The sequence below is a fragment of the Anolis carolinensis genome, unplaced genomic scaffold, assembly GCF_035594765.1.
Source record: "Anolis carolinensis isolate JA03-04 unplaced genomic scaffold, rAnoCar3.1.pri scaffold_7, whole genome shotgun sequence".
Lineage (NCBI taxonomy): Eukaryota > Metazoa > Chordata > Lepidosauria > Squamata > Dactyloidae > Anolis > Anolis carolinensis.
This window is the reverse complement of record NW_026943818.1, coordinates 27486532-27512771: the sequence shown is the minus strand read 5'-3', so window position 1 is coordinate 27512771 and position 26240 is coordinate 27486532. Positions and strand designations below refer to the sequence as shown.

The 26240-nt window shown below is 44.9% G+C and overlaps 1 protein-coding gene across 5 annotated transcripts in view; it reads left to right on the top strand.

Annotated features, from left to right (window-relative positions):
• Nucleotides 1-26240, top strand: part of tspoap1 (TSPO associated protein 1) — an 82333-nt gene that overhangs the window by 51271 nt on the left and 4822 nt on the right. For 2 of the 5 annotated variants that reach the window (XM_062959329.1, XM_062959333.1), the window contains 16 exons: nt 2302-2411; nt 2499-2608; nt 4541-5332; nt 8036-8187; nt 9776-10177; nt 15806-16030; nt 17453-17635; nt 18934-19746; nt 21927-22035; nt 22112-22263; nt 22606-22774; nt 23815-23886; nt 23991-24029; nt 24113-24219; nt 24383-24454; nt 24534-24638. In XM_062959329.1, the coding sequence (XP_062815399.1) occupies nt 2302-2411; nt 2499-2608; nt 4541-5332; nt 8036-8187; nt 9776-10177; nt 15806-16030; nt 17453-17635; nt 18934-19746; nt 21927-22035; nt 22112-22263; nt 22606-22774; nt 23815-23886; nt 23991-24029; nt 24113-24219; nt 24383-24454; nt 24534-24638 (3612 nt within the window). The remainder of the gene's footprint in view (nt 1-2301; nt 2412-2498; nt 2609-4540; nt 5333-8035; nt 8188-9775; nt 10178-15805; nt 16031-17452; nt 17636-18933; nt 19747-21926; nt 22036-22111; nt 22264-22605; nt 22775-23814; nt 23887-23990; nt 24030-24112; nt 24220-24382; nt 24455-24533; nt 24639-26240) is intronic. The other 3 variants (XM_062959330.1, XM_062959331.1, XM_062959332.1) reach the window with 3 other exon arrangements.

The window sequence follows — 26240 nt, the reverse complement described above, 5'->3', positions numbered from 1 at the left end:
ACTCTCAGGAAGACGTAGAGTGCCCTTGGGAACTCCATTCAGTTGGAGACCAATATTGCATTGTTTATAGTGTTGGGATATTTTATGCGACATACAGAGCGAGGCAAGGCTGTGCTCAGATAAACCTACGTCTTCTTCCACCACTTGAGGGAACTCTCAGGAAGACGTAGAGTGCCCTTGGGAACTCCATTCAGTTCGAGACAAATATTGTATTGTTTATAGTGTTGTTGGGATATTATATGCGACATACAGAGCGAAGCAAGGCTGTGCTCAGATAAACCTACGTCTTCTTCCACCACTTGAGGGAACTCTCAGGAAGACCTAGAGTGCCCTTAGGAACTTCTTTCAGTTGGAGACCAATACTGCATTGTTTATAGTGTTGGGATATTTTATGCGACATACAAAGCGAGGCAAGGCTGTGCTCAGATAAACCTACGTCTTCTTCCACCACTTGAGGGAACTCTCAGGAAGATGTAGAGTGCCCTTGGGAACTCCAGTTGGAGACCAATACTGCATTGTTTATAGTGTTGTTGGGATATTATATGCAACATACAGAGCGAGGCAAGGCTGTGCTCAGATAAACCTACGTCTTCTTCCACCACTTGAGGGAACTCTCAGTAAGACCTAGAGTGCCCCTGGGAACTCCAGTTGGAGACCAATACTGCATTGTTTATAGTGTTGTTGGGATATTATATGCAACATACAGAGCAAGGCAAGGCTGTGCTCAGATAAACCTACGTCTTCTTCCACCACTTGAGGGAACTCTCAGGAAGATGTGGAGTGCCCTTGGGAACTCCATTCAGTTGGAGACCAATATTGCATTGTTTATAGTGTTGGGATATTTTATGCGACATACAGAGCGAGGCAAGGCTGTGCTCAGATAAACCTACGTCTTCTTCCACCACTTGAGGGAACTCTCAGGAAGACGTAGAGTGCCCTTGGGAACTCCATTCAGTTGGAGACCAATATTGCATTGTTTATAGTGTTGGGATATTTTATGCGACATACAGAGTGAGGCAAGGCTATGCTCAGATAAACCTACGTCTTCTTCCACCACTTGAGGGAACTCTCAGGAAGATGTAGAGTGCCCTTAGGAACTTCTTTCAGTTGGAGACCAATACTGCATTGTTTATAGTGTTGTTGGGATATTATATGCGACATACAGAGCGAGGCAAGGCTGTGTTCAGATAAACCTACGTCTTCTTCCACCACTTGAGGGAACTTTCAGGAAGACCTAGAGTGCCCTTAGGAACTCCTTTTAGTTCGAGACCAATATTGCATTGTTTATAGTGTTGTTGGGATATTATATGCGACATACAGAGCGAGGCAAGGCTGTGTTCAGATAAACCTACGTCTTCTTCCACCACTTGAGGGAACTCTCAGGAAGACGTAGAGTGCCCTTGGGAACTCCATTCAGTTGGAGACCAATACTGCATTGTTTATAGTGTTGGGATATTTTATGCGACATACAGAGCGAGGCAAGGCTGTGCTCAGATAAACCTACGTCTTCTTCCACCACTTGAGGGAACTCTCAGGAAGACGTAGAGTGCCCTTGGGAACTCCATTCAGTTGGAGACCAATATTGCATTGTTTATTGTGTTGTTGGGATATTATATGCGACATACAGAGCGAGGCAAGGCTGTGCTCAGATAAACCTACGTCTTCTTCCACCACTTGAGGGAACTTTCAGGAAGACCTAGAGTGCCCTTAGGAACTCCTTTTAGTTCGAGACCAATATTGCATTGTTTATAGTGTTGTTGGGATATTATATGCGACATACAGAGCGAGGCAAGGCTGTGTTCAGATAAACCTACGTCTTCTTCCACCACTTGAGGGAACTCTCAGGAAGACGTAGAGTGCCCTTGGGAACTCCATTCAGTTGGAGACCAATACTGCATTGTTTATAGTGTTGGGATATTTTATGCGACATACAGAGCGAGGCAAGGCTGTGCTCAGATAAACCTACGTCTTCTTCCACCACTTGAGGGAACTCTCAGGAAGACGTAGAGTGCCCTTGGGAACTCCATTCAGTTCGAGACCAATATTGCATTGTTTATAGTGTTGTTGGGATATTATATGCGACATACAGAGTGAGGCAAGGCTGTGCTCAGATAAACCTATGTCTTCTTCCACCACTTGAGGGAACTTTCAGGAAGACCTAGAGTGCCCTTAGGAACTCCTTTTAGTTCGAGACCAATATTGCATTGTTTATAGTATTGTTGGGATATTATTATTAGTAGTAGTAATAATAGTAGCATCGCTAAATTATAATAAAGATATGTTTCCTCTGCGTCTTCAAAGGTGGACACAGCCAGTGAGATGGAAGAGCTGGATATCGATAGCGTCTCCCTTATTCCAGATTCCGAGAGCCACCGGCCAGGGAAGCTCCGCGTCTTCCTTGCTCGATACAGGTCAGCGGACTTCAGACCCTTCCCACCCCTTTTTACATTATTTCCTGACGTCTTGAGTTCACATGATTTCCCTTGCCCCCTTCTCAGCTACAACCCCTTTGACGGTCCCAATGAAAATCCTGAAGCAGAACTCCCCTTGACAGCCGGAGAGTACATTTACGTCTACGGAGAAATGGATGACGACGGCTTCTTTGAAGGTATAAAGATTGATGGTTGAAGTGTGTGCAATCAGCGGGGATTTCGTGGCTTCCATGTCAGTGGGGCGGTGAAGCCACTCCGGGTTTCTTAAACCAGATATTAAACTCTAGGTACTTAACCCTAGAGGAGTTTTCTAAGGGCAAAACACACCTCTCTTGGAACTGAATCTGGCCCTAAAGGAACTGAATCTGGCCCAAAGACCAAACATGGTCATAAAAGAGTTCTCCAGAGACCAAACATGGTCATAAAGAAGTTCTCCAAAGACCAAACATGGTCATAAAAGAGTTCTCCAGAGACCAAACATGGTTATAAAGAAGTTCTCCAAAGACCAAACATGGTCATAAAGGAGTTCTCCAAAGACCAAACATGCCCATAAAGAAGTTCTCCAAAGACCAAACCTGGCCCTAAAGGAGTTCTCCAAAGACCAAACATGGTCATGAAAGGGGTTCTCCAAAGACCAAACATGGTCATAAAGGAGATCTCCAAAGACCAAACATGGTCATAAAGAAGTTCTCCAAAGACCAAAAATGGTCATGAAAGGGTTCTCCAAAGACCAAACATGGTCATAAAGGAGTTCTCCAAAGACCAAACATGCCCATAAAGAAGTTCTCCAAAGACCAAACCTGGCCCTAAAGGAGTTCTCCAAAGACCAAACATGGTCATGAAAGGGGTTCTCCAAAGACCAAACATGGTCATGAAAGGGTTCTCCAAAGACCAAACATGGTCATAAAGGAGTTCTCCCAAGACCAAACATGGTCATGAAAGGGTTCTCCAAAGACCAAACATGGTCATGGAAGGGTTCTCCAAAGACCAAACATGGTCATAAAGGAGTTCTCCAAAGACCAAACATGGTCATAAAGGAGTTCTCCAAAGACCAAACACGGTCAGAAAGGAGTTCTCCAAAAACCAAACCTGACCCTAAAGGAGTTCTCCAAAGACCAAACATGGTCATAAAAGAGTTCTCCAAAAATCAAACATAGTCATGAAAGGGTTCTCCAAAGACCAAACATGGTCATGAAAGGATTTCTCCAAAGACCAAACATAGCCATGAAAGGGGTTCTCCAATGACCAAACATGGTCATGAAAGGGGTTCTCCAAAGACCAAACTTGGTCCTAATGGAGTTCTCCAAAGATCAAACCTGGTCATAAAGGAGTTCTCCAAGAACTGAATGAGTTCTCCAAAGACTGAACTTTGGAACACTTTTAGAACCAAAGGAGTTCTCCAAAGACCAAACCTGGCCCTAAAGGAGTTCTCCAAGGACCAAATATAGTCATAAAGGAGTTCTCCAAAGACCAAACCTGGCCCTAAAGGCGTTCTCCAAGGACTGAACAAGTTCTCCAAAGACTGAACTTTGGAACACTTTTAGAACCAAAGGAGTTCTCCAAAGACTGAAGAAGGTCTTCAAGGACTCAACCTGGTTCTAAAGTTCTCCAAGACTGAACACGTTCTCCATGACAAAACCTGGTCCTAAAGGAGTTTTCCATGACTGAAAAAGTTCTCCAAGGACTCAACCTGGTCCTAAAGTTCTCCAAGACTGAACGCATTCTCCATGACCAAACCTGGTCCTAAAGGAGTTCTCCAACACTGAAGAAGTTTTCCAAAGACCAAACCTGGTCCTAAAGGAGTTCTTCAAGACTGAAGAAGTTCTCCAAAAACTGAACTTGGTTGTAAAGGTGTTCTCCAAAGACTGAACCTGGTCCTAAAGGAGTTCTCCAAAAACTGGACCTGGTCTGAAAGGACTGAAATATGTTCCTAAGAGATCTTTTTATATATAGGTTGTATATATATAGCCTTGGAGAGCTCCTTTATAACCAGCCCAAACCCGGAACAGGCACGCTGCCCTTCTGACATGGAAGTACGAAGCCACCGCTGTGTTTAATGGAGACGAAGGTTCTCCATTCAATGTTCTTCCAACATTTTTTACACTCAGGGGAGCTGATGGATGGTCGCCGAGGCCTGGTCCCGTCCAACTTTGTGGAGCGGGTGTCCGACGACGACTTGGTGACCTTCTTGCCCGGCGAGTTCAGCGACCTCTCCCAAAGCTCGCCCCTGGACCGGAGCTTCCTGAGCAGCGGCGAGCGGAGTGACCTCTCAGCTGACGATCCCAATAACGTCCCATTGAGGTTGGAAGGGGATCCCAAGGATAGAGAGACCCCGAACCCAGCGGTGCCTTATCCCAGGAAGGTGACCCTCATCCGGGAGTTCGGCTCCGGCTTGGTAGTGGGTTGGGACCCTCCTTTCCCGTCTGCTGGTTGCCCCGAAGTCCAGAGCTACCACGTCTTTGTGGACACCGAGCTCCGGCAAAATGTGAAGGCAGGAGGCCAGACGAAGGCCGTCCTGGAGAAGCTGGACTTGAGGACCAAAGCCTACCGCATCTCAGTCCAAAGCGTTTCTGAGAAAGGGATCTCCGACTGCCTTCGGTGCACCTTCTTGGTCGGGAAGGACTTTCCATTGGCGCCCGTTGACCTCATGGCACGGAACGTGGAGGCCACCTCTGTTGAAATCTCCTGGACCCCCAGCAATAGTAACTTCTCCCACATTGTGTATCTCAATGGGGAGGAACATGGCACGACCAAGGCAGGGGTCTACTGGTACACCTTCCGTTGCTTGAACCCAAACACACCCTACGTGGCCACTGTGGAGGTCCAGCCCCAGTCCGTACAGGAGAGGCAGGAGCAAGCGTTGTTGTCCGCTGAAATCCATTTCACAACGGCTTTGGCAGGTGAGTCTTTGGCCCTCAAAGTGGACAGGGACCCCAAGGAATGCATGATCTCCTTCTCTGGAGGCTGGGTGGCCATCTGTCAGGAGGGTTTGAGTGTGGCTTACTATTTGGTAGAAGGGAGTTGGATGGGATGGCCCTTGGGATGTCCTCCAACTCTAGGATTCGGTGATATATAGATAGATATATACATACATAGAGAGGGTTGGACTGGATGGTCCTTGAGGTCTCTTCCAACTCTAGAATTCAATGATATATAGATAGATATAGATATAGATACATAGAGTCGGTTGGACTGGATGGCCATTGAGGTCTCTTCCAACTCTATGATTCATTGATATATAGATATAGATACATAGAGTGGGTTGGACTAGATGGGCCTTGAGGTCTCTTCCAACTCTAGGATTCAATGATATATAGATATAGATACATAAAGTGGGTTGGACTAGATGGTCCATGAGGTCTCTTCCAACTCTAGGATTCAATGATATATAGATATAGATACATAGAGTGGGTTGGACTGGATGGTCCTTGAGGTCTCTTCCAACACTAGGATTCAATGATATATAGATATAGATACATAGAGTGGGTTGGACTAGATGGTCCTTGAGGTCTCTTCCAACACTAGGATTCAATGATATATAGATATAGATACATAGAGTGGGTTGGACTAGATGGTCCTTGAGGTCTCTTCCAACACTAGGATTCAATGATATATAGATATCGATACATAGAGTGGGTTGGACTAGATGGTCCTTGAGGTCTCTTCCAACTCTAGGATTCAATGATATATAGATATAGATACATAGAGTGGGTTGGACTGGATGGTCCTTGAGGATTCAATGATATATAGATATAGATACATAGAGTGGGTTGGACTAGATGGTCCTTGAGGTCTCTTCCAACTCTAGGATTCAATGATATATAGATATAGATACATAGAGTGGGTTGGACTGGATGGTCCTTGAGGTCTCTTCCAACTCTAGGATTCATTGATATATAGATATAGATACATAGAGTGGGTTGGACTAGATGGTCCTTGAGGTCTCTTCCAACTCTAGGATTCAATGATATATAGATATAGATACATAGAGTGGGTTGGACTGGATGGTCCTTGAGGTCTCTTCCAACTCTAGGATTCATTGATATATAGATATAGATACATAGAGTGGGTTGGACAAGATGGTCCTTGAGGTCTCTTCCAACTCTAGGATTCAATGATATATAGATATAGATACATGGAGTGGGTTGGACTAGATGGTCCTTGAGGTTTCTTCCAACTCTAGGATTCAATGATATATAGATATAGATACATAGAGTGGGTTGGACTAGATGGTCCTTGAGGTCTCTTCCAACACTAGGATTCAATGATATATAGATATAGATACATAGAGTGGGTTGGACTAGATGGTCCTTGAGGTCTCTTCCAACACTAGGATTCAATGATATATAGATATCGATACATAGAGTGGGTTGGACTAGATGGTCCTTGAGGTCTCTTCCAACTCTAGGATTCAATGATATATAGATATAGATACATAGAGTGGGTTGGACTGGATGGTCCTTGAGGATTCAATGATATATAGATATAGATACATAGAGTGGGTTGGACTAGATGGTCCTTGAGGTCTCTTCCAACTCTAGGATTCAATGATATATAGATATAGATACATAGAGTGGGTTGGACTGGATGGTCCTTGAGGTCTCTTCCAACTCTAGGATTCATTGATATATAGATATAGATACATAGAGTGGGTTGGACTAGATGGTCCTTGAGGTCTCTTCCAACTCTAGGATTCAATGATATATAGATATAGATACATAGAGTGGGTTGGACTGGATGGTCCTTGAGGTCTCTTCCAACTCTAGGATTCATTGATATATAGATATAGATACATAGAGTGGGTTGGACAAGATGGTCCTTGAGGTCTCTTCCAACTCTAGGATTCAATGATATATAGATATAGATACATGGAGTGGGTTGGACTAGATGGTCCTTGAGGTTTCTTCCAACTCTAGGATTCAATGATATATAGATATAGATACATAGAGTGGGTTGGACTAGATGGTCCTTGAGGTTTCTTCCAACTCTAGGATTCAATGATATATAGATATAGATACATAGAGTGGGTTGGACTAGATGGTCCTTGAGGTCTCTTCCAACTCTAGGATTCAATGATATATAGATATAGATACATAGAGTGGGTTGGACTGGATGGTCCTTGAGGTCTCTTCCAACTCTATGATTCATTGATATATAGATATAGATACATAGAGTGGGTTGGACAAGATGGTCCTTGAGGTCTCTTCCAACACTAGGATTCAATGATATATAGATATAGATACATAGAGTGGGTTGGACTAGATGGTCCTTGAGGTTTCTTCCAACTCTAGAACTCTACATCAATAGAGTTCTATACATACATACATATGTGGAGTTCTATGTGTTAGCTGGCCCTGATTGTTAGCTACCAACTAACACCTCCCAACAAACAGACAAGAATACTTTCTCACACCCTGGACATTATTCCACAGACTTGCCTATTTTCCTACAGACCTCACAACCTCTGAGGACGCCTGCCATAGATGTGGGTGGAACGTCAGGAGAGAATGCTTCCATGACATGGCCATACAACCTAGAAACCCCACATCTAACAGTGATTAATTGCATTTTTTTGGTGAATTCCCTTTGACTTACTTCACCAGGTTCTCCAGATGCTCCGCTCGACGTCCGAGTCGAACCGGGACCCAGTCCTGGCATCCTAGTCATCAGCTGGTTGCCGGTCACCATCGATGCCGAAGGGTCGTCCAACGGGGTCCGGGTCACCGGGTATGCCCTTTACGCCGACGGACAGAAGGTAGCGTCTGTGTTTTGAAACCCGTCGCGTTCTCCCTCATGTGCTGTCTTGATTGGAAGTATTTCCAAACGACTGAATATGCTTCAATATGAGAAACGCAACATTCATATTATAACACTATGTAACACAATTTTTGTTCCTGGGTTATAAATATAATTTCCTAATTGGCTGTATCATAAAAGCATGGAAAAGGTTTATTAAACTGCAAATTTTCCACCAGAACAGGAAAAAAAAAATCAAATTTTTGTTACATAATGTAATCTGGGCCCATAACCTATTGTGGGTGGGCCCATAACCAATGTGAGTGCTTCCTTGCACTTGCTAATTCTCAAATACTGCGTTCTCTGCTGGAAATTAGAACAAAATAAATAGAAGGGATGCCTGATAATATTACAATATAATAATATTAATTATATCGATATATATATAAAAGGGTAATGAAATTTTGGCCTAGGACAAAACAACAAAACTACACATCCCAGAAACACTAAACTTGGCAGCACAACCCCTCATCCATGCCTCTACGTTCATACAACAAAAAGAAAAGAAAAATAAAGTCCTAATTAGAGGGAGAGGAATAATTGTTTGTATCCAATTGCTGCCAGTTAGAAGGCTAAGCTCCACCCACTTGGTCTCCTAGCAACCCACTCATCCCAGGGGACAGGCAGAGTTAGGCCTCACTTTGGCCTCTTCCACACTGCCTATAAAATACAGATTATCTGGTTTTAACTGGATTATATGGCAGTGTAGACTCAAGGCCCTTCCACACAGCTATATAACCCATTTATAATCTTATATTATCTGCTTTGAACTGGATTATCTTGACTCCACACTGCCAGATAATCCACTTCAGTGTGCATTTTATTCAGCCGTGTAGCAGGGGCCTCATAGTTCGCCACAGCAACGCGTGGCCGGGCACAGCTAGTACTATATATTAAGTGTAATATTACTAATAATGTTACGATATAATGATATAGTACAATATAGTAATTTAATACGAGTATTGTACTATGCTAATAATATAATGTATTGTATGTAAATATAATTTGTAAGCCACTCTGAGTCCTCTTTGGGGTGAGAAGGGTGGGATATAAATGTAGTAAATAGATAAATATCAAAACGCACACACATTTGATGCAAGCTTTTGGAGTTACGACGGATTTCTTGTAATAATTGAGTAACAACAGCAACAACGTCTTATGACTGAGCCAGGAATATTGTATAGTGTTCTACGTATTTTAATAATATTTTAATCACAATTAACAACAACAATAATATCAACGACAATAGCTTAATAAGCGGTACCTATTGATCTACTTGTGTTGCGTGCTTTCGAACTGGGAGCTCATCCCAACAACTCGAGACTTTGAATGACACCTTGTGTTTATCTCCATGACATGATGAGTCCACCCTAGGCTGTCATTCAATATCATGGGAGCTCTCCAAGGTGCTGGACTCGAAACTTACACTATTTCAGCACCTTGGAGAGCTCATTGAAAGCTAGAGAAAATCAGGAATGGATTCGCTACCCCACCGAATGGGATCTACCAATGCAGTCGGGGTTGTCTCCCCTACCTTTTTGTTTCAGGTGATGGAGGTGACTTCCCCAACCGCCGGCAGCGTTTTGGCTGATGTTTCCCAGCTGCAGATGCTCCAAATGTGCCGAGAAGTCTCTGTGAGAACCGTCTCCCTGTATGGGGAGTCGTCGGATTCGGTGCCGGCTCAGATCCCCTCGGCTTTGTTGGAGAATCCCTGCAGTCCGTCTTCGCGTCCGGAACCGAGTTGCCTCTCTTGTGGCGTCCGAGGACGAGATCCCATCGGTCCGGTTGCCAAATTGACTACAAAGCCCAACGAGAGCGAGTCAACCACTCCGATCGGGCACAAATGGCATCCGGTCACCCCAGGAACGGACCCTCTGCTCCAAGGAGAGGGCCTTGTTCCATCTTCAGGTTGCGATGTGGCCCGAAAGGAACCCGGAGAAGACCACCAGGTGAGCATGATGGGTATTGTAATGCTTTTTTTTTTTTTGAGGGGGAGGATCTTGACAGGAAACCAGCGTCCTGAATGATGGATATGAGGCAGTTCCCTTCCTCATCTGTTAGACCACTTAGCACAGGGGTCCTCAAACTTTTTAAGTGGAGGGCTGGTTCATGGTCCTTCAGACTATTGGCGGGACAGACTGTGATGAAATAGTCCAAAATCAGGATTGTTGTTGTTGTGTGCCTTCAAGTCATTTCAGAGTTAGGTCAACTCTAATTTTAAAGTTTAGGACAGAGGCCAGGTCAATGATCTTGGAGGGCCGCCTACGGTCCATGGGTCTTAGTTTGGGGACCCCTGATCTAGATGATCTCATAAGACCATAGGTAAGCAAACAGACCTCCAAAGACCATCTAGGTGGTCTCATAAGACCATAGGTAAAGAAAGGGACCGTCAAATGCCATCTAGATGATCTCATAAGACCATAGGTAAAGAAAGGGACCGTCAAAGGCCATCTAGATGATGTCATCAGGCCATCAAGACCATAGATAAGGAAAGGGACCTCAAAGACCATCTAGATGTTTTCATAAGACAATAGGTAAGGAAAGAGGCCCCCAAAGGTCATCTAGATGGTCTCATAGAACCATAGGTAAGGAAAGTGACCTCCAAAAGCCATCTAGATGGTCCCATAAGGTCGTAGCTAAGCAAAGAGACCTTCAAAGACCATCTAGATGATCTCATAAGATCATAGGTAAGCAAAGAGACCTCCAAAGACCGGGTAGACTTAGGCCGACCCTAATTCTAAAGTTTAGGACAGGGGCCAGGTAAATGACCTTGGAGGGCCGCATCCAGCCCTCGGGCCTTAGTTTGGGGACTCCTGACTTAGCAACTACTAAGCGGCACCAACAAACACGACAGCATAGCCAATCTCATCTGCTGATCCCAGCGGCTATACATCTTTATTTTACAAGTATTTACAGCCAGAGCTGCTCGGACACATCTTGCTTCAGCAAGAGCGAATAATGGAGTCTCTTTTTTGCCCTTATCAGCGAACCGAAGCCACAACCCACATTCCACAGTCTATGACATATCTTCCTGCTACGTAGCACAAAGGGCTGTCTTGATGCTTTGCCCTTCTAGCCATAAATCAGTGCTCTCTGCAATTAACCACTTAACTACTGAAATTAGATATAGATATAGATACATAGAGTGGGTTGGACTGGATGGTTCTTGAGGTCTCTTCCAACTCTAGAATTGGGTGATATATAGATATAGATATAGATATAGATATAGATACATAGAGTGGGTTGGGCTGGGTGGTCCTTGAGGTCTCTTCCAACTAGAATTCAATGATATATAGATATAGATATGGATATACATACATAGAGTGGGTTGGACTGGATGGTCCTTGAGGTCTCTTCCAACTCTAGGATTCAATGATATATAGATATAGATAGCCACAACCCACATTCCACAGTCTATGACATATCTTCCTGCTACGTAGCACAAAGGGATGTCTTGATGCTTTGCCCTTCTAGCCATAAATCAGTGCTTCCTGCTACGTAGCACATAAATCAGTGCTTTCTGCAATTAACCACTTTACTACTGAAATGATATATAGATATAGATATAGATATAGATATACAAACATAGAGTGGGTTGGACTAGATGGTCCTTGAGGTCTCTTCCAACTCTAGAATGCAATGATATATAGATATAGATATAGATACATAGAGTGGGTTGGGCTGGGTGGTCCTTGAGGTCTCTTCCAACTAGAATTCAATGATATATAGATATAGATATAGATATACATACATAGAGTGGGTTGGACTGGGTGGTCCTTGAGGTCTCTTCCAACTCTAGGATTCAATGATATATAGATATAGATAGCCACAACCCACATTCCACAGTCTATGACATATCTTCCTGCTACATAGCACAAAGGGATGTCTTGATGCTTTGCCTTTCTAGCCATAAATCAGTGCTCTCTGCAATTAACCACTTAACTACTGAAATGCTTACCAGAGCGAATACACACTTACATAGCCACAATGAATTAAACATTTCACTACATAACACAAAAACCGTAACAGACCTGATGAGAAATGGACGATTCCAAGAACCCAAGTGTCAGGTGTAGAATATATTTGGGCTGGAATGGCTGGTGGGCTTCCCGTAAAAGGGCATGGCATTGGGTTTTGTGTGCGGAAGTCGGGGCCTGAATCCACCCAAAGATTTCGTAAGATGCATGAGAGGGAGATAGTTTGATCCACCCATCAATGGATATGAATATACAGTAGACTTTCAAGTCACCATGAGGATTGGTAGGTGCAGGAGAAATAATAATAATAATAATAATAATAATAATAATAATAATAATAATGTATTTATTTAATTTATTTACAGTATTTATATAAAATAATAATAATAATAATAATAATAGTCAATAATAATAATAATAATAATAATAATAATAATAATAATAATAATAATAATAATAGTCAAGAACTGGACATCGCCTGGTAGTGATCAACTTCATGGATTTTGGCTCAAACATCTGATTAGTTTACATGGAAAAATGGCCCAACAATTCAATGAGATGCTGCAGAAAGGAAGTATCAGTGAATGGCTAACAACTGGAAGAACATACCTGATACAAAAGGATCCAGCAAAAGGAGCAGCACCAGGAAACTACAGGCCAATAACGTGTCTGCCCACTATGTTTAAACTACTGACTGGCATCATAGCTGACAGAATTCAAGACTATCTTGAAGAAAAAAACATCTTGCCAGATGAACAGAAAGGCAACAAACGGAAAAGCAGGGGCACAAAAGACCAGTTATTGATTGACAAAATGATTCTGGAGAACTGTAAGAGCCGAAAAGCTAATCTTCACATGACGTGGATTGACTACAAAAAGGCCTTTGACTCACTCCCACACAGCTGGATCATCAAGTGCCTGGACGCCATCGGGATTAGTAAAAACGTTGGCACCTTCATTGAAAACATGATGGAGCACTGGAAAACTGAACTGTTTGTTGGAAATGAAAGCTATGGACTTGTTAACATCAGGAGAGGAATTTTCCAGGGAGATTCATTGTCCCCTCTGCTTTTCATTATTGCCATGATCCCTCTGTCAACAATCTTACAAAAAACAAATCTCGGCTATCAAATATCTAAGAATTCTCACAAAATTTCACATTTGATGTACATGGATGACCTGAAGCTATATGGGAAAACGCAAACTGAAATCCAATCTCTGACCAACACTGTCCGAATTTTTAGCACTGATATAAACATGGGGTTTGGTTTGGACAAATGTTCGACAGTGGCATTGAAGAAGGGGAAAATAATTGAAAGTGAGGGCATCAATATGCCCAATGGCCAAACAATAAAGTGTCACCAGCCAGAGGCCTATAAATATCTGGGCATATTACAGCTGGACAACATCAAGCATGAACATGTGAAGACTGTGGTCAGTAAAGAATATACACAAAGGGTCAGAAAAATTCTCAAAAGCAAGCTCAATGGAGGCAACACCATCAAGGCCATAAACACCTGGGCCATACCTGTCATAAGATATACTGCTGGCATTATAAATTGGACACAGGTGGAACTGGACAATTTGGACAGAAAAACAAGAAAACTCATGACCATTCATCATTCACTGCACCCTCACAGTGATGTTGACCAGCTGTATCTGCCTCGAAGATCAGGGGGCAGAGGACTCTTGCAAGTAAAACAAGCCATCAAAGAAGAAGAATATGCCCTGGCAGAAGATGTCAAGCAAAGTGAAGAACCTGCTTTGATTGAAGTCAAAAATCAGAAACTCCTCAAAGCACAGCAGACAAAAAATCAGTACAAGAAAACCGCACTACAAACTAGAGCTGACAGCTGGCACAACAAAACACTGCATGGAAAGTTCCTTGAGAAAATTGAAGGAAAAGCTGATAAAGAGAAGACCTGGCTCTGGCTCACGAATGGGACCCTGAAGAAGGAGACAGAAGGCCTGATCCTTGCAGTCCAGGAGCAAGACATCAGAACAAATGCAATCAAGGCCAAGATCGAAAAATCAGCTGATGACCCAAAGTGCAGACTGTGCAAGGAAACCGATGAAACCATTGATCATATCCTCAGCTGCTGTAAGAAAATTGCACAGACAGACTACAAACAGAGGCACAACTATGTGGCCCAAATGATTCATTGGAACTTATGCCTCAAGTACCACCTCCCAGCAGCAAAGAACTGGTGGGATCACAAACCTGCAAAGGTTGTGGAAAATGAACACGCAAAGATACTGTGGGACTTCCGAATCCAGACTGACAAAGTTCTGGAACACAACACACCAGACATCACAGTTGTGGAAAAGAACAAGGTTTGGATCATTGATGTTGCCATCCCAGGTGACAGTCGCATTGAAGAAAAACAACAGGAAAAACTCAGCTGCTATCAGGACCTCAAGATTGAACTTCAAAGACTCTGGCAGAAACCAGTGCAGGTGGTCCCGGTGGTGATGGGCACACTGGGTGCCGTGCCAAAAGATCTCAGCCGGCATTTGGAAACAATAGACATTGACAAAATTACGATCTGCCAACTGCAAAAGGCCACCTTACTGGGATCTGCACGCATCATCCGAAAATACATCACACAGTCCTAGACACTTGGGAAGTGTTCGACTTGTGATTTTGCGAAACGAAATCCAGCGTGTCTATCTTGTTTGCTGTGTCATACAACGTCGTTGTGTCAATAATAATAATAATAATAACATAGACTCTCAGTTAACCATCACCCGTGGGGATTGGCAGGTGCAGGAGAAATAATAATAATAATAATAATGTAGACTCTCAGTTAACCAATACCTATGAGGTTTGGTAGGTGCCGGAATAATAATATTTATTTACAGTATATTATATTATAATATATAATAATAATAATAATAATAATAATAATAATAATAATAATAATAATAATAATAATGATAATAATAATAATGTAAACTCTCAATTAACCAATACCCATGGGGATTGGTAGGTGCTGGAATAATAATAATAATAATAATAATAATAATGTATTTATTTTATTTATTTACAGTATTTATATTATATAATAATAATAATAATAATAATAATAATAATAATAATAACAACAACAACACTTGGGAAGTGTTCGACTTGTGATTTTGTGATACTAAATCCAGCATATCTATCTTGTTTGCTGTGTCATACAATTAAAAAAAATGTAGACTCTTAGTTAACCAATAACCATGGGGATTTGTAGGTGCCGGAATAATAATAATAGTAATAATAATAATGTATTTATTTTATTTATTTACAGTATTTATATTATATAATAATAATAATAATAATAATAATAATAATAATAATAATAATGTAGATTCTTAGTTAACCAATACCCATGGGGATTTGTAGGTGCCGGAATAATAATAATAATAATAATAATAATAATAATAATAATAATAATAATAATAATATACTCTCAGTTAAGTCTTGCCACCCATCGGGATTGATAGATATGTCTAACGTAAGAGGACCAGATAACATGGCTTTGGGCATGATCATTTTGCCCCAAAAGGCACGCGTTAGATTCGAGTCAATAAGGTGAGGGCGTATTTCTTCCCCAGGAGGAATTGGTCCACCAAGCAAGGGATTTGGAGATCTCCGGAGGCAGTGGGACCCTTGGCATTTCGATGGGAGACAAGCCGAAAGAGTCAGTGGAAAGGACGGAGACGAGCTCTGGAGACGGGACTCATAGTGACCGCCGGGCCCTCGAACCCGGGATTTCAGGGCGGACGAAGCTCTCAAAGGATGTCCCCAAGGACGAGCCCATTGTCCCGGCCCGGCGAGAGGTGAGCCTTCCTCATCCAAATATCCCTTTTTGGCTTAATGGCTTTGCTATCAGGACAGCCGGTCCTCCCGGATGATGTATGAGTCAGGTCTCACCTCTCCTGCTCATCCGTTAGACCACTTAGTGATTACCAAGCGGCACTAACAATCATGACAGCATAGTCAATCTTATCTGCTGAACCCAGCGGCAATTAAATCTTTATTTACAGATATGTACAAGATAAACAGCCAGAGCTGTTCGGACATATCTTGTATCAGCAAGAACAAATCATGGTTTCTTTGTGTCTCTTATCAGTAAACTTTAGCACATCCCACATTCTACAGTCTATGATACATCTTCCGGATGTCTTGATTTTTTGCCCTTCTAGCCATAAATCAGGGCTCACTGCAATTAACCTCTTGACTGCTGGAATGCTTACCGGAGCAAATACATTCACTTACATAGCATCAATGAATTAAGCATTTCACTACATAACATAAAAACCGTAACATTTGCTTCCTTGTACTGAATATGAAACTGACTCTCCGAGATTTACAAAACCATAACAAAAAAGTAGGGGGTAAGTTTAGACTCTCAAATATTCAGAGTGAGCTATTAAGATAAGCTGACTTGCAATATTAAAATTAAAAAGGGAATATTGAAACAAACAGATTTTTGGAAAATATGGAGAAAATTTATTGAGTATATTTTTAATGAGGGAAAGGGGTATAAGCCAGCAACAGAGACAATGAAATTTTGGACTTGTGAAACAGTATGAGTTGGTTGGTCCTGGTGAAGGTGGCACAAAATAAGGAGGAGGGAAGAGGGGGGAAAGGTATAACAATAATAATAATAAATAAAATTATGTATAAGTAGATAAAAGGGTGTAGTAGAGATATATGTAGTAAAGTTGTAATGGGAAAAATCTAAAACTGATAAGAAATATGTTTAAAGATGTTTTGATTTTTGAAACTGTCTGATTGTATACAACATGATATGTTTGAGATATTGTAAAATGAGGAAAATGTAAACTTATACATTTTGATTGATACATTAATAAAAAAAAATATTTAAAAAAAACAGAGTGAGCTATTGCACACTGGATCCACAAAGCTGCTTCTATAAAGTAGCAGAGCGATTAGGCATGTGGAAAAAATTCAGAAGTGTCGGAAATCGTAAGAATTCGGAAGTCATATCCGAAGCAATGACTTCCAACTCACAAAACTTCCAAATTCTGACACTTCTGAATATTTTGCACATGCCTAATCGCTGTACTACATTATAGAAGCAGCTTTGTGGATGCAGTGCACAATTTAATCCAAGCATTATCTTTCTGTTGATGCGGCCTAGGATTGCATTGGTCTTTTGTGTCGCCATATTACATTCTTGGCTCATGCTCCTATGGTTCTGTGCACCATTCAATATTTACAATCTATATCTCTAGCAAGGAGAGAAAAGGTCCGATCCAGGGAATCGGCCGCTGAACCTGCTGACGGATCATCCCCGCAGCTCCGACCTTTCCGACATTATGGAGGAGGAAGAGGAAGAGGAGGAGGAAGATCGTGCTGGGTCTCAGGGTCCAAGATGGAAACTGAGCGAATCCTGCAGTCGGGAAAACGGAGAGAAGGTACGTCCGCAGCTACCGATGATGAATAAATAACACGATCTACCACCTTTTTTGTTCCTGGGTTATCGAAATATCTTTTCCTAACTGGTCCTATCATTTAAAAATGGGAACCATTTATTTACGGGAGGGACATCATCCTGTTATAGTTTTGCAATGAAATCTCAACCAATTCAACATAGTTGTTGGCACAAAAACAAAGTTTCTGGAGTAGAACAATGACTTTCAAAGTAAGCACCGCACAAAGAAACAGGAACGAATACTTTCAAACCAGGAACAGAATTCTTTCTTCAATTTTTGTTACATAATGTAATCTGGGCCCATAACCTTTGTTCTTCCTTGTGCTTCTACTAGGGCACAAGAACCTGTTTTTGGCTTTTTTTTTCCAAATTTGAAGTTCTTTCCAAGATGCAGAATCCTATTTAAAGGCTTTAAAGAGCGGTATAAATTCATCAGATTTATCGGATTACACCTCCCAGTATCCCCAGCATTCATTGAGGATTATGGAGTTTGCTCCATAACCCAGCTAGGAATAATGGAATAGGACGCTGGTTCTGTTTGGTTGGTTTTCGTAACTGGGGCCTCTCCCTTTGTTCAAATTCATGAAGATGTTAAATTAAAAGGGAAGAACTGGATTTCACGAATGAAGACACGAAGCCGTTACGGAGACCGGAGGCAACCTCGTGGAAAGAGACGAAAACAATAACGTGACTTTTCGGAGAAGAATCGGGAAGGATACGGAAGTTAAGAATAACATCCACCAAGTGATAAAAAGATGATACTTATCTGTGTCTACTCGGCTCTGTTTGGTTTTTCAAGAATGGGTGCGCAAGGTGTGCAACCTCCAACGCCTTGACTCGTACTGTTTGATGTTTCAAGACTGGGTGCGCAAGGTGCGCAACCTCCAACGCCTTGACTCATACTTTTTGATGTTTCAAGAATGGGAGCGCAAGGTGCGCAACCTCCAACGCCTTGACTCATACTTTTTGATGTTTCAAGAATGGGTGCGCAAGGTGCGCAACCTCCAACGCCTTGACTCGTACTGTTTGATGTTTCAAGAATGGGTGCGCAAGGTGCGCAACCTCCAACGCCTTGACTCGTACTGTTTGGTTTTTCAAGAATGGGTGCGCAAGGTGCGCAACCTCCAACGCCTTGACTCGTACTGTTTCAAGAATGGGTGCGCAAGGTGCGCAACCTCCAACGCCTTTGAAGGGGAGACGGTAGGTGCCATTCCCCCTTTTAATGCCTCTTTCATCTCTCTTTCTCTTCCCTTCCCTTCCTTTTGGGCTGAACCCACGTAGTTTGACTCCGACGGAGACAGCGACGAAGAAGTCTTGGAACGCATCCTGGAGGCGGCGCCGTTGCCGAAAAACCACAGCAAAGCGCTCTTTAGCATCCCAGAGGTCACCGAGGAAGAAGAGGAGGAGGAAGACTGGGCACAGCGGGAGGCGTCTCCCGTCAAGAAAGCAAAGGATCGGACGAAGAAGTGCGGAGGTCTTTCAGGATACGGGCAGATGCTCAGAAGGCGGAAGGACGAGCTAAGCTGGGATTGCCGAGAATCACGAATCGGGTTCGGTAACGACGAATCGCGAGGCAAACAGGCGCAGAAATCCGGCCGTTGCACAATCGGAGGAGGCCTTTATCGAGCACACAGTTTGAAGGAGAACCTGGACGTGATCACCAACCTTGAGCCAGGGTCCGACGTGTGCGGCTGGAAGGCGGTCCGTTGTCGCCGCACGATGCCCCAGGAACCCGTCCGGAGACTCTGCCTGAGTCCGGAAAGTCTGGAGATCGACGTGGAATACGACTCCGAGGAAGACCTCACCATCATGTCCACTCCGGTGACCAACTTGAGCTCGGCCGACGGGTCGCCCACCGACTGCGAGGAGGAATGGAGCGACTCCTCGGGATCCAACGATCCGAAGGAGCTAAAGCGCTGCAGCAGTTGGGACGCCGACGAGCGGACCGAGGCGCAGAAAGGCTCTCCGGGACACTCTCCCCGACGGAGGGCGCGGACAACCGGAGGGGCCGTGGAGGAGCGGAGCCGGAGCCTGGAGAGGAGCCCCTCGCTCTGGAGAGCCCTCGCCGAACGCAAAGACCCTCCTCGGAATTGGGTCCGTGAGATGCTATATCCGCCGCGCTTGCCACAATCCCAGTCGTGTTTGCCACCCTCGCTTGCATCCCGCTATATGATACGATCTCTTCTGTGTGGCAAAAGGAGAGATTTTGCTCTGTGGCTGTGTTGCATTCCGAAAAAAGTTGTCGCATTTGTGGCATCCCATTGCTTCTGTCGTGTTTTGCTCCCGTGGCCGACGAGTTGTTGTTGGCTGAGTGTTTGCAATGCAGTATTCCTCTTGGGTGATTCGTAGGGTTGTTCGCTGCTTTGAGCTCCTTTCTCAAAAGCAGGATAATAATATTATTATTAAGAATAATTAATAATAATATTAATAATTAGTAATATAATAATATGATTATTATTTCCAGCCAGTCTTTCCAAAATCAAACAATTTCAAGCTGCACTTTCAGAATAATTCGTGAATCGGATTATCTCTGTTAATATCGGAACCTCGAAGTCAACCGACTCTGTGCCTCCTACCCCAACGTAGTGACTGCTTTTTCAATTTTTTTGAGAGCGGAAAGTTCCAAAATCTTTAGAATAAAGAGAAATACTGCATTTTTGTTGCTTTGCTTTGTGTGTTCCTCTCGGTCTGGAATCCGTTGTCCGCCGGTGACTCCCAGGTCAGCAGGACTGTGTATCTGTCCCACCGTTTCCTTGGCTTTAATGCAGTGGTTCCCAAACTTATTTGGCCTATCGCCCCCTTTCCATAAAAAATATTAATCAGTGCCCCCTGGAAAGGGGGCGTGGCTTAGCAGGGTGGGCGTGGCTCCTGCTCAAAAGGGCGGGGCCGAGCCTCTCCCCTAATCCAAGATGCAAGGCTGCGAGGGGAGGTGGGCGGGGCCACAAATGGGCAGCCAGGACTGGGATGGGCGGAGTTATGAGCTCTGAGACAGGGCTGAGCTTCTATCTCTGTCCTGCGGCACCTGCCAGGACACAGGGGGCGGGGCTAGAGGAGGGGGTGGGGCCTCTTCCCAAGTGCCTGACGGGGCTGAACCTCTATACCCCACCCTTGTATTCTAACAAGTGCCTCAGGGGAGGTATATAGAGGCTCAGCCCTGTCTCACGCTCTTGGGAAGAGGCCCCGCCCCCACCCCTAGCCCCGCCCTTTAGTCCTAAAAGGCCTCTCAGGAGAAATATAGAGGCTCAGCCCTGCCTTGGGCTCTTGGGAAGAGGCCCCGCCCCCACCCCTAGCCCCACCCTTTAGTCCTAAAAGGCCTCTCAGGAGAAATATAGAGGCTCAGACCTGTCTCATGCTCTTGGGAAGAGGCCCCGCCCCCACCCCTAGCCCCACCCTTTAGTCCTAAAAGGCCTCTCAGGAGAAATATAGAGGCTCAGCCCTGCCTCGGGCTCTTGGAAGGAGGCCCCGCCCCCACCCCTAGCCCCACCCTTTAGTCCTAAAAGGCCTCTCAGGAGAAATATAGAGGCTCAGCCCTGTCTCACGCTCTTGGGAAGAGGCCCCGCCCCCACCCCTAGCCCCGCCCTTTAGTCCTAAAAGGCCTCTCAGGAGAAATATAGAGGCTCAGCCCTGCCTTGGGCTCTTGGGAAGAGGCCCCGCCCCCACCCCTAGCCCCACCCTTTAGTCCTAAAAGGCCTCTCAGGAGAAATATAGAGGCTCAGACCTGTCTCATGCTCTTGGGAAGAGGCCCCGCCCCCACCCCTAGCCCCACCCTTTAGTCCTAAAAGGCCTCTCAGGAGAAATATAGAGGCTCAGCCCTGCCTCGGGCTCTTGGAAGGAGGCCCCGCCCCCTTCCCTAGCTCCGCCCTCTGTGTCCCAACAAGTGCCTCAGGAGAAGTATAGATCCTCAGTCCTGTCTCGGGCTCTTGGGAAGAAGCCACGCTCACTCCTCTAGCTCCACCCCCTGTGTCCTAACAGGCGCCTCAGGTGCTTAGCCCTGTCTCCGGCACTTGGGAAGAGGCCCTGCCCCCGTGTTTTAATAGGTGTCATCACCGTCCCCAAGGATCGCTGCAGTGCCCACCAGGGGGCGGTAGCGCCCACTTTGGGAATCACAGCTTCAATGGATATCTCCAAAGTGAGTAAAGTTCATCACCTTGAAGAGATCTGATTAAAACCAGGAGTGGATTTGCTATCCCCCTGACATGGGATCCACAAAACCATAGCCGGAATTTATGTGGAAATTGGGGAGAGGATTGTGACTGATTTGGTGCCTCTTCCAGGAGATGAGGGACATTGAAGTAGAGCCGTTGAATTCCAAATCTTGGCGGGCTCCAACCAGAAGAGGCAGAAGGCCCCGGAGGAAAAGCCGAGAAGAATCGGCTCCTTTTGGTGAGTTAAAGTTTCCGTAGGGTTTGGTTTGGACGGGGAGAGATGTAAACTCTCTGAGCCTCTCCATCTCCGACAGGTTCTTGGAGGGGCTCCTCTCCTGAAACGATGGACGAGGAGGACCCCCTGAGGCTTTTCGTGGCCCTCTTTGACTACGACCCCGTCTCGATGTCTCCAAATCCTGATGCCGCGGAAGAGGAGCTCCCATTTCAGGAAGGCCAGATCCTGAAGGTAAGACTTGGGACTTGGAAGAAAGAGCTCGAGAGCTCCAAAATAGATTTTGGTGTTGCCAAGATGTCACGTTCTCCAGACCCAAACTATATCTGGAGCTGTGTGGTCACCACTATTGCCTTCCTCTGTTAAGAGCTCAAGTTCATCTCATTTATTCTGTCATTTATTTATCCGGACTCGGAAGAAAGAGCCCGAGAGCTCCAAAATTGACCTTGGTGTTGCCAAAATGTCACGTTCTCCAGACTCAAACTAGATCTGAGGCAGTGTGGTCACTATCATTGCTTTCCTCTGTTAAGAGCTCAAGTTCATCTCATTTATTCTGGCATTTTTTTTATCCCTCAGGTCTATGGCCACAAGGACGCCGACGGCTTCTACCGAGGGGAGTGCGCAGGCCGAATTGGGTACATCCCGTGCAACATGGTTTCTGAGGTCCAAGTTGACAGCCAGAGCGCCAGGACGCAGCTCTTACAAGATGGCCGCATCTCCACTGACATGCTGGTGGAACGCCTAGGTGATCTTTCTAGTTTTTCTTCTCCTGACTAAACATCCTGGGGAGATCCAGTTTTAGATCCAGTTGCAACTCTGTCATGTCAACAATTGAATTCTGGAAGTTAGCTTTCAGGATTCTTTTAACCCTTAAAGGTATCCAGTAGAAGGTCCCTAGATCTTCTGAACATGGATTTCTGATTATCCAAGCAGTCGAAAAGCCCACAGCCATCAACTCAATATCATCGGCTCCTCACATACCTGGAAAGCCAAGATGGTGTTGGCTTTTGACCCTAGGAACCAGGCATGGAAAGCTGAGAGGTTCCAAGTTACGGATCTAGAAAGATCTAGACCCATGGATCCAAACGTTTGGGCTGGAGGCTTCGTTGAAGATGAAACTGGGAACGTTCCAAGTTGGCATTTTGGAGAGCTTGCAAAGATCTAGATCCATGGATGAGGTGAAGCTGAGAAGTTCTAGGTTGGAACTCTGGAGATCTTGGAAAGACCTAGACCCATGGATCCAAATCCTGGTCTTCCCAAACACCTGGAGGATCACCTTCTCTGTCCATGGGTCTAGATCTTCTAATGATCTTTAGACTTCTCAGCTACTTGGAGGACCACCTTTTGTGTCCATGGATCTTCTAATGATCTTTAGAAACTTCTCAGCTACCTGGAGGACCACCTTTTCTGTCCATGGGTCTAGATCTTCTAATGATCTTTAGAAACTTCTCAGCTACCTGGAGGACCACCTTTTGTGTCCATGGGTCTAGATCTTCTAATGATCTTTAGAAAATTCTCAGCTACCTGGAGGACCACCTTTTGTGTCCAGGGATCTTCTAATGATCTTTAGAAACTTCTCAGCTACCTGGAGGACCACCTTTTGTGTCCATGGGTCTAGATCTTCTAATGATCTTTAGAAACTTCTCAGTTTCCTGGGCTTCGAGATCCAGCTGTGGTTGACTCTACCCAAACCCATGATTGAGCCTCATATCTGGTGGTAGATCTTGGATTTGTCTCCTTCTGGGCAAGACTGGTGACTAATACAAGTTTTATTTATGCGTGTAGACAATGGTGCATTTTCTCCACCCCGACGTCCACCAAGGGCTCACCCTCCGAAGCCACGGAGATCCAAGAAAGGTCTGTATTGGGTCCTTCAAGTCTTTCAATCCTTGTCCTCCATCCCTTCTTTGAGTAGATCCATGGAAAAAGTCTTCTTCTCATGGTGTCTTTTGTCCTCACAGCAGAACGGAAGAAGCAAGGAGCTGAAGGTCCTGGTCTTGGTGAGTATCCATTGGGACCAAAGAAGACCTGGGACCCCTTGAGCGAAGAAGTGGGATCAGTGCCTCTCCCTTTCGATATTTAGGAGCCCACGAAATCCAGGACCTGAGTTCGGAGGAGGACGTCCCGAGGACGATGGTGGCCATCTTTGATTACAACCCCCAGGAGAACTCTCCCAACCCGGACGCCGAAGTGAGTGGCCACCTTGAGCTCCAAGAAGATGAGATACATCTGACACTCTGGCTCTCTGTCTCAAGCACGTCTCACCTGACGTCACGGAGGGCCACTTCACCCCAGTGACGTCACAGAGGGCCACCCCACCCACGCCTGTCCTAAGCCTTCTGTTGACTTCCAGGTGGAGCTGAGGTTCGCTGCCGGGGATGTCGTGACCGTCTTGAGCTCGATGGACGACGATGGCTTCTACTACGTAAGTCTTGGGGAGCGTGGTGGTTGGGGCCTGCCGTGGGGGGCTTCCCATCATTTGGGGGACTCTTCCCGTCCTGCAGGCAGAGGTCAACGGGCAGAAGGGCCTGGTCCCCTCCAACTTCCTGGAGGCCGTGGGGTCGGAGGGAGCGCGCCCGGACCGGGTGGCCCTCGGGCGGCAAGGAAAGGTAGGGCTGAAAAGGGACACCCTACCCCCCCCCCCCCACATTAGCCACACAGTCCTGGCTGGCGGAGCGGCTCCGCCGCAGGATCCAGGGGGCCTCTGGAAGCGGAGGCGGGAGGGCCATCTGTTGGGAGGGCTTGGATTGTGCCTTCCTGCCTGGCTCAGTTTCCCTTCTCTTCTTTCCCCAATTTCCTTTATCTTATTGTTCCTTCCTTCCTTTCCGCTCTCTAATTCTTTTTTTCCTTCCTTCCTTCTTTCCTTCCTTTTGTCTTTCTTCCTCCCCCTCTTTCCTCCCTCCCTCTTTCTTTCCTTCCTCTTTCTTTTCCTTCTTTCATTCCTCCTTCCTTCTTTCCCTCTTTCCTTCTTTATTCCCTCTTTCCCTCCTTCCTTCCTTCCTTCCTTCCTTCCTTCCTTCCTTCCTTCCTTCCTTCCTCCTTCCTCCTCCTCCCTCCCTCCCCTCCCTCCCTCCCTCCCTCCCTCCCTTCTTCCTTCCTTTCCTTCCCTCCTTCCTTCTGTCCTTCTTTCTTTCTTTCTTTTCTTTCTTTCTTTCTTTCTTTCTTTCTTTCTTTCTTTCTTTCTTTCTTTCTTTTCCTCCCTCCCTCCCTCCCTCCCTCCCTCTTTCTGTCTCTCTTTCCTTCCTTCCTTCTGTTCTTCCTTCCTTCCCTCCCTCTTCTATTTCTTTCTTTCTTTCTTTCTTTCTTTCTTTCTCTTCTTCTCTTTCTTTCTTTCTTTCTTTCTTTCTTTCTTTCTTTCCTCCCTCTTTCTATCTCTCTTTCCTTCCTTCCTTCTGTTCTTCCTTCCTTCCCTCCCTCTCTATTTCTTTTCTTTCTCTCTTTCTTTCCCTTCCTTCCTTCTTTCCTCCCTCCTTTTTCCCTCTCTCCCTCCCCTCTTCCTTCCTTCCACCCTCTTCCTTTTTTCTTTCTTTCTTTCTTTCTTTCTTTCCTTTCTTTCTTTCTTTCTTGCTTGCTTGCTTTCTTTCTTTCTTTCTTTCTCTTTTCTTTCCTCCCTCCCTCTTTCTATCCCTTCCTTCTTTCTTTCCTCCCTTTCTCCGTTCCTATCTTTTCCTTCCTTCTTTCCTTCCTTCCCTCACTCCCTCTTTCTTTCTGTCTCTCTTTCCTTCCTCCCTCCCTCCCTCCTTTTCCTATCCCCTTCTTTCCTTCCTTCCCTCGCTTCTTTTTCCCTCCCTCCCTCCCTTCTTCCTTCCTTCCTTTCCTTCCTTCCTTCCTTCCCCCCTTCTTCTTTCTTTCTTTCTTTCTTTCTTTCTTTCTTTCTTTCTTTCTTTCTTTCTTTCTTTCTTTTTCTTTCCTCCCTCCCTCTTTCTATCTCTCTTTCCTTCGTTCCTTCTGTTCTTCCTTCCCTCCCTATCTCTTTCTTTCTTTCTTTCTCCCTCTTTCCTTCTTTTCTCCCTCTCTCTTGCTATCTCTTTCCTTCCTTCCTCCCTCCCTCCCTCTTCTTTCCTCCCTCTCTCCTTTCCTATCCTTTCCTTCCTTCTTTCCTTCCTTCCCTCCCTCTTTCTTTCTGTCTCTCTTTCCTCCCTCCTTTCCTATCCCCTTCTTTCCTTCCTTCCCTCACTTCTTTTTCCCTCTCTCCCTCCCTTCTTCCTTCC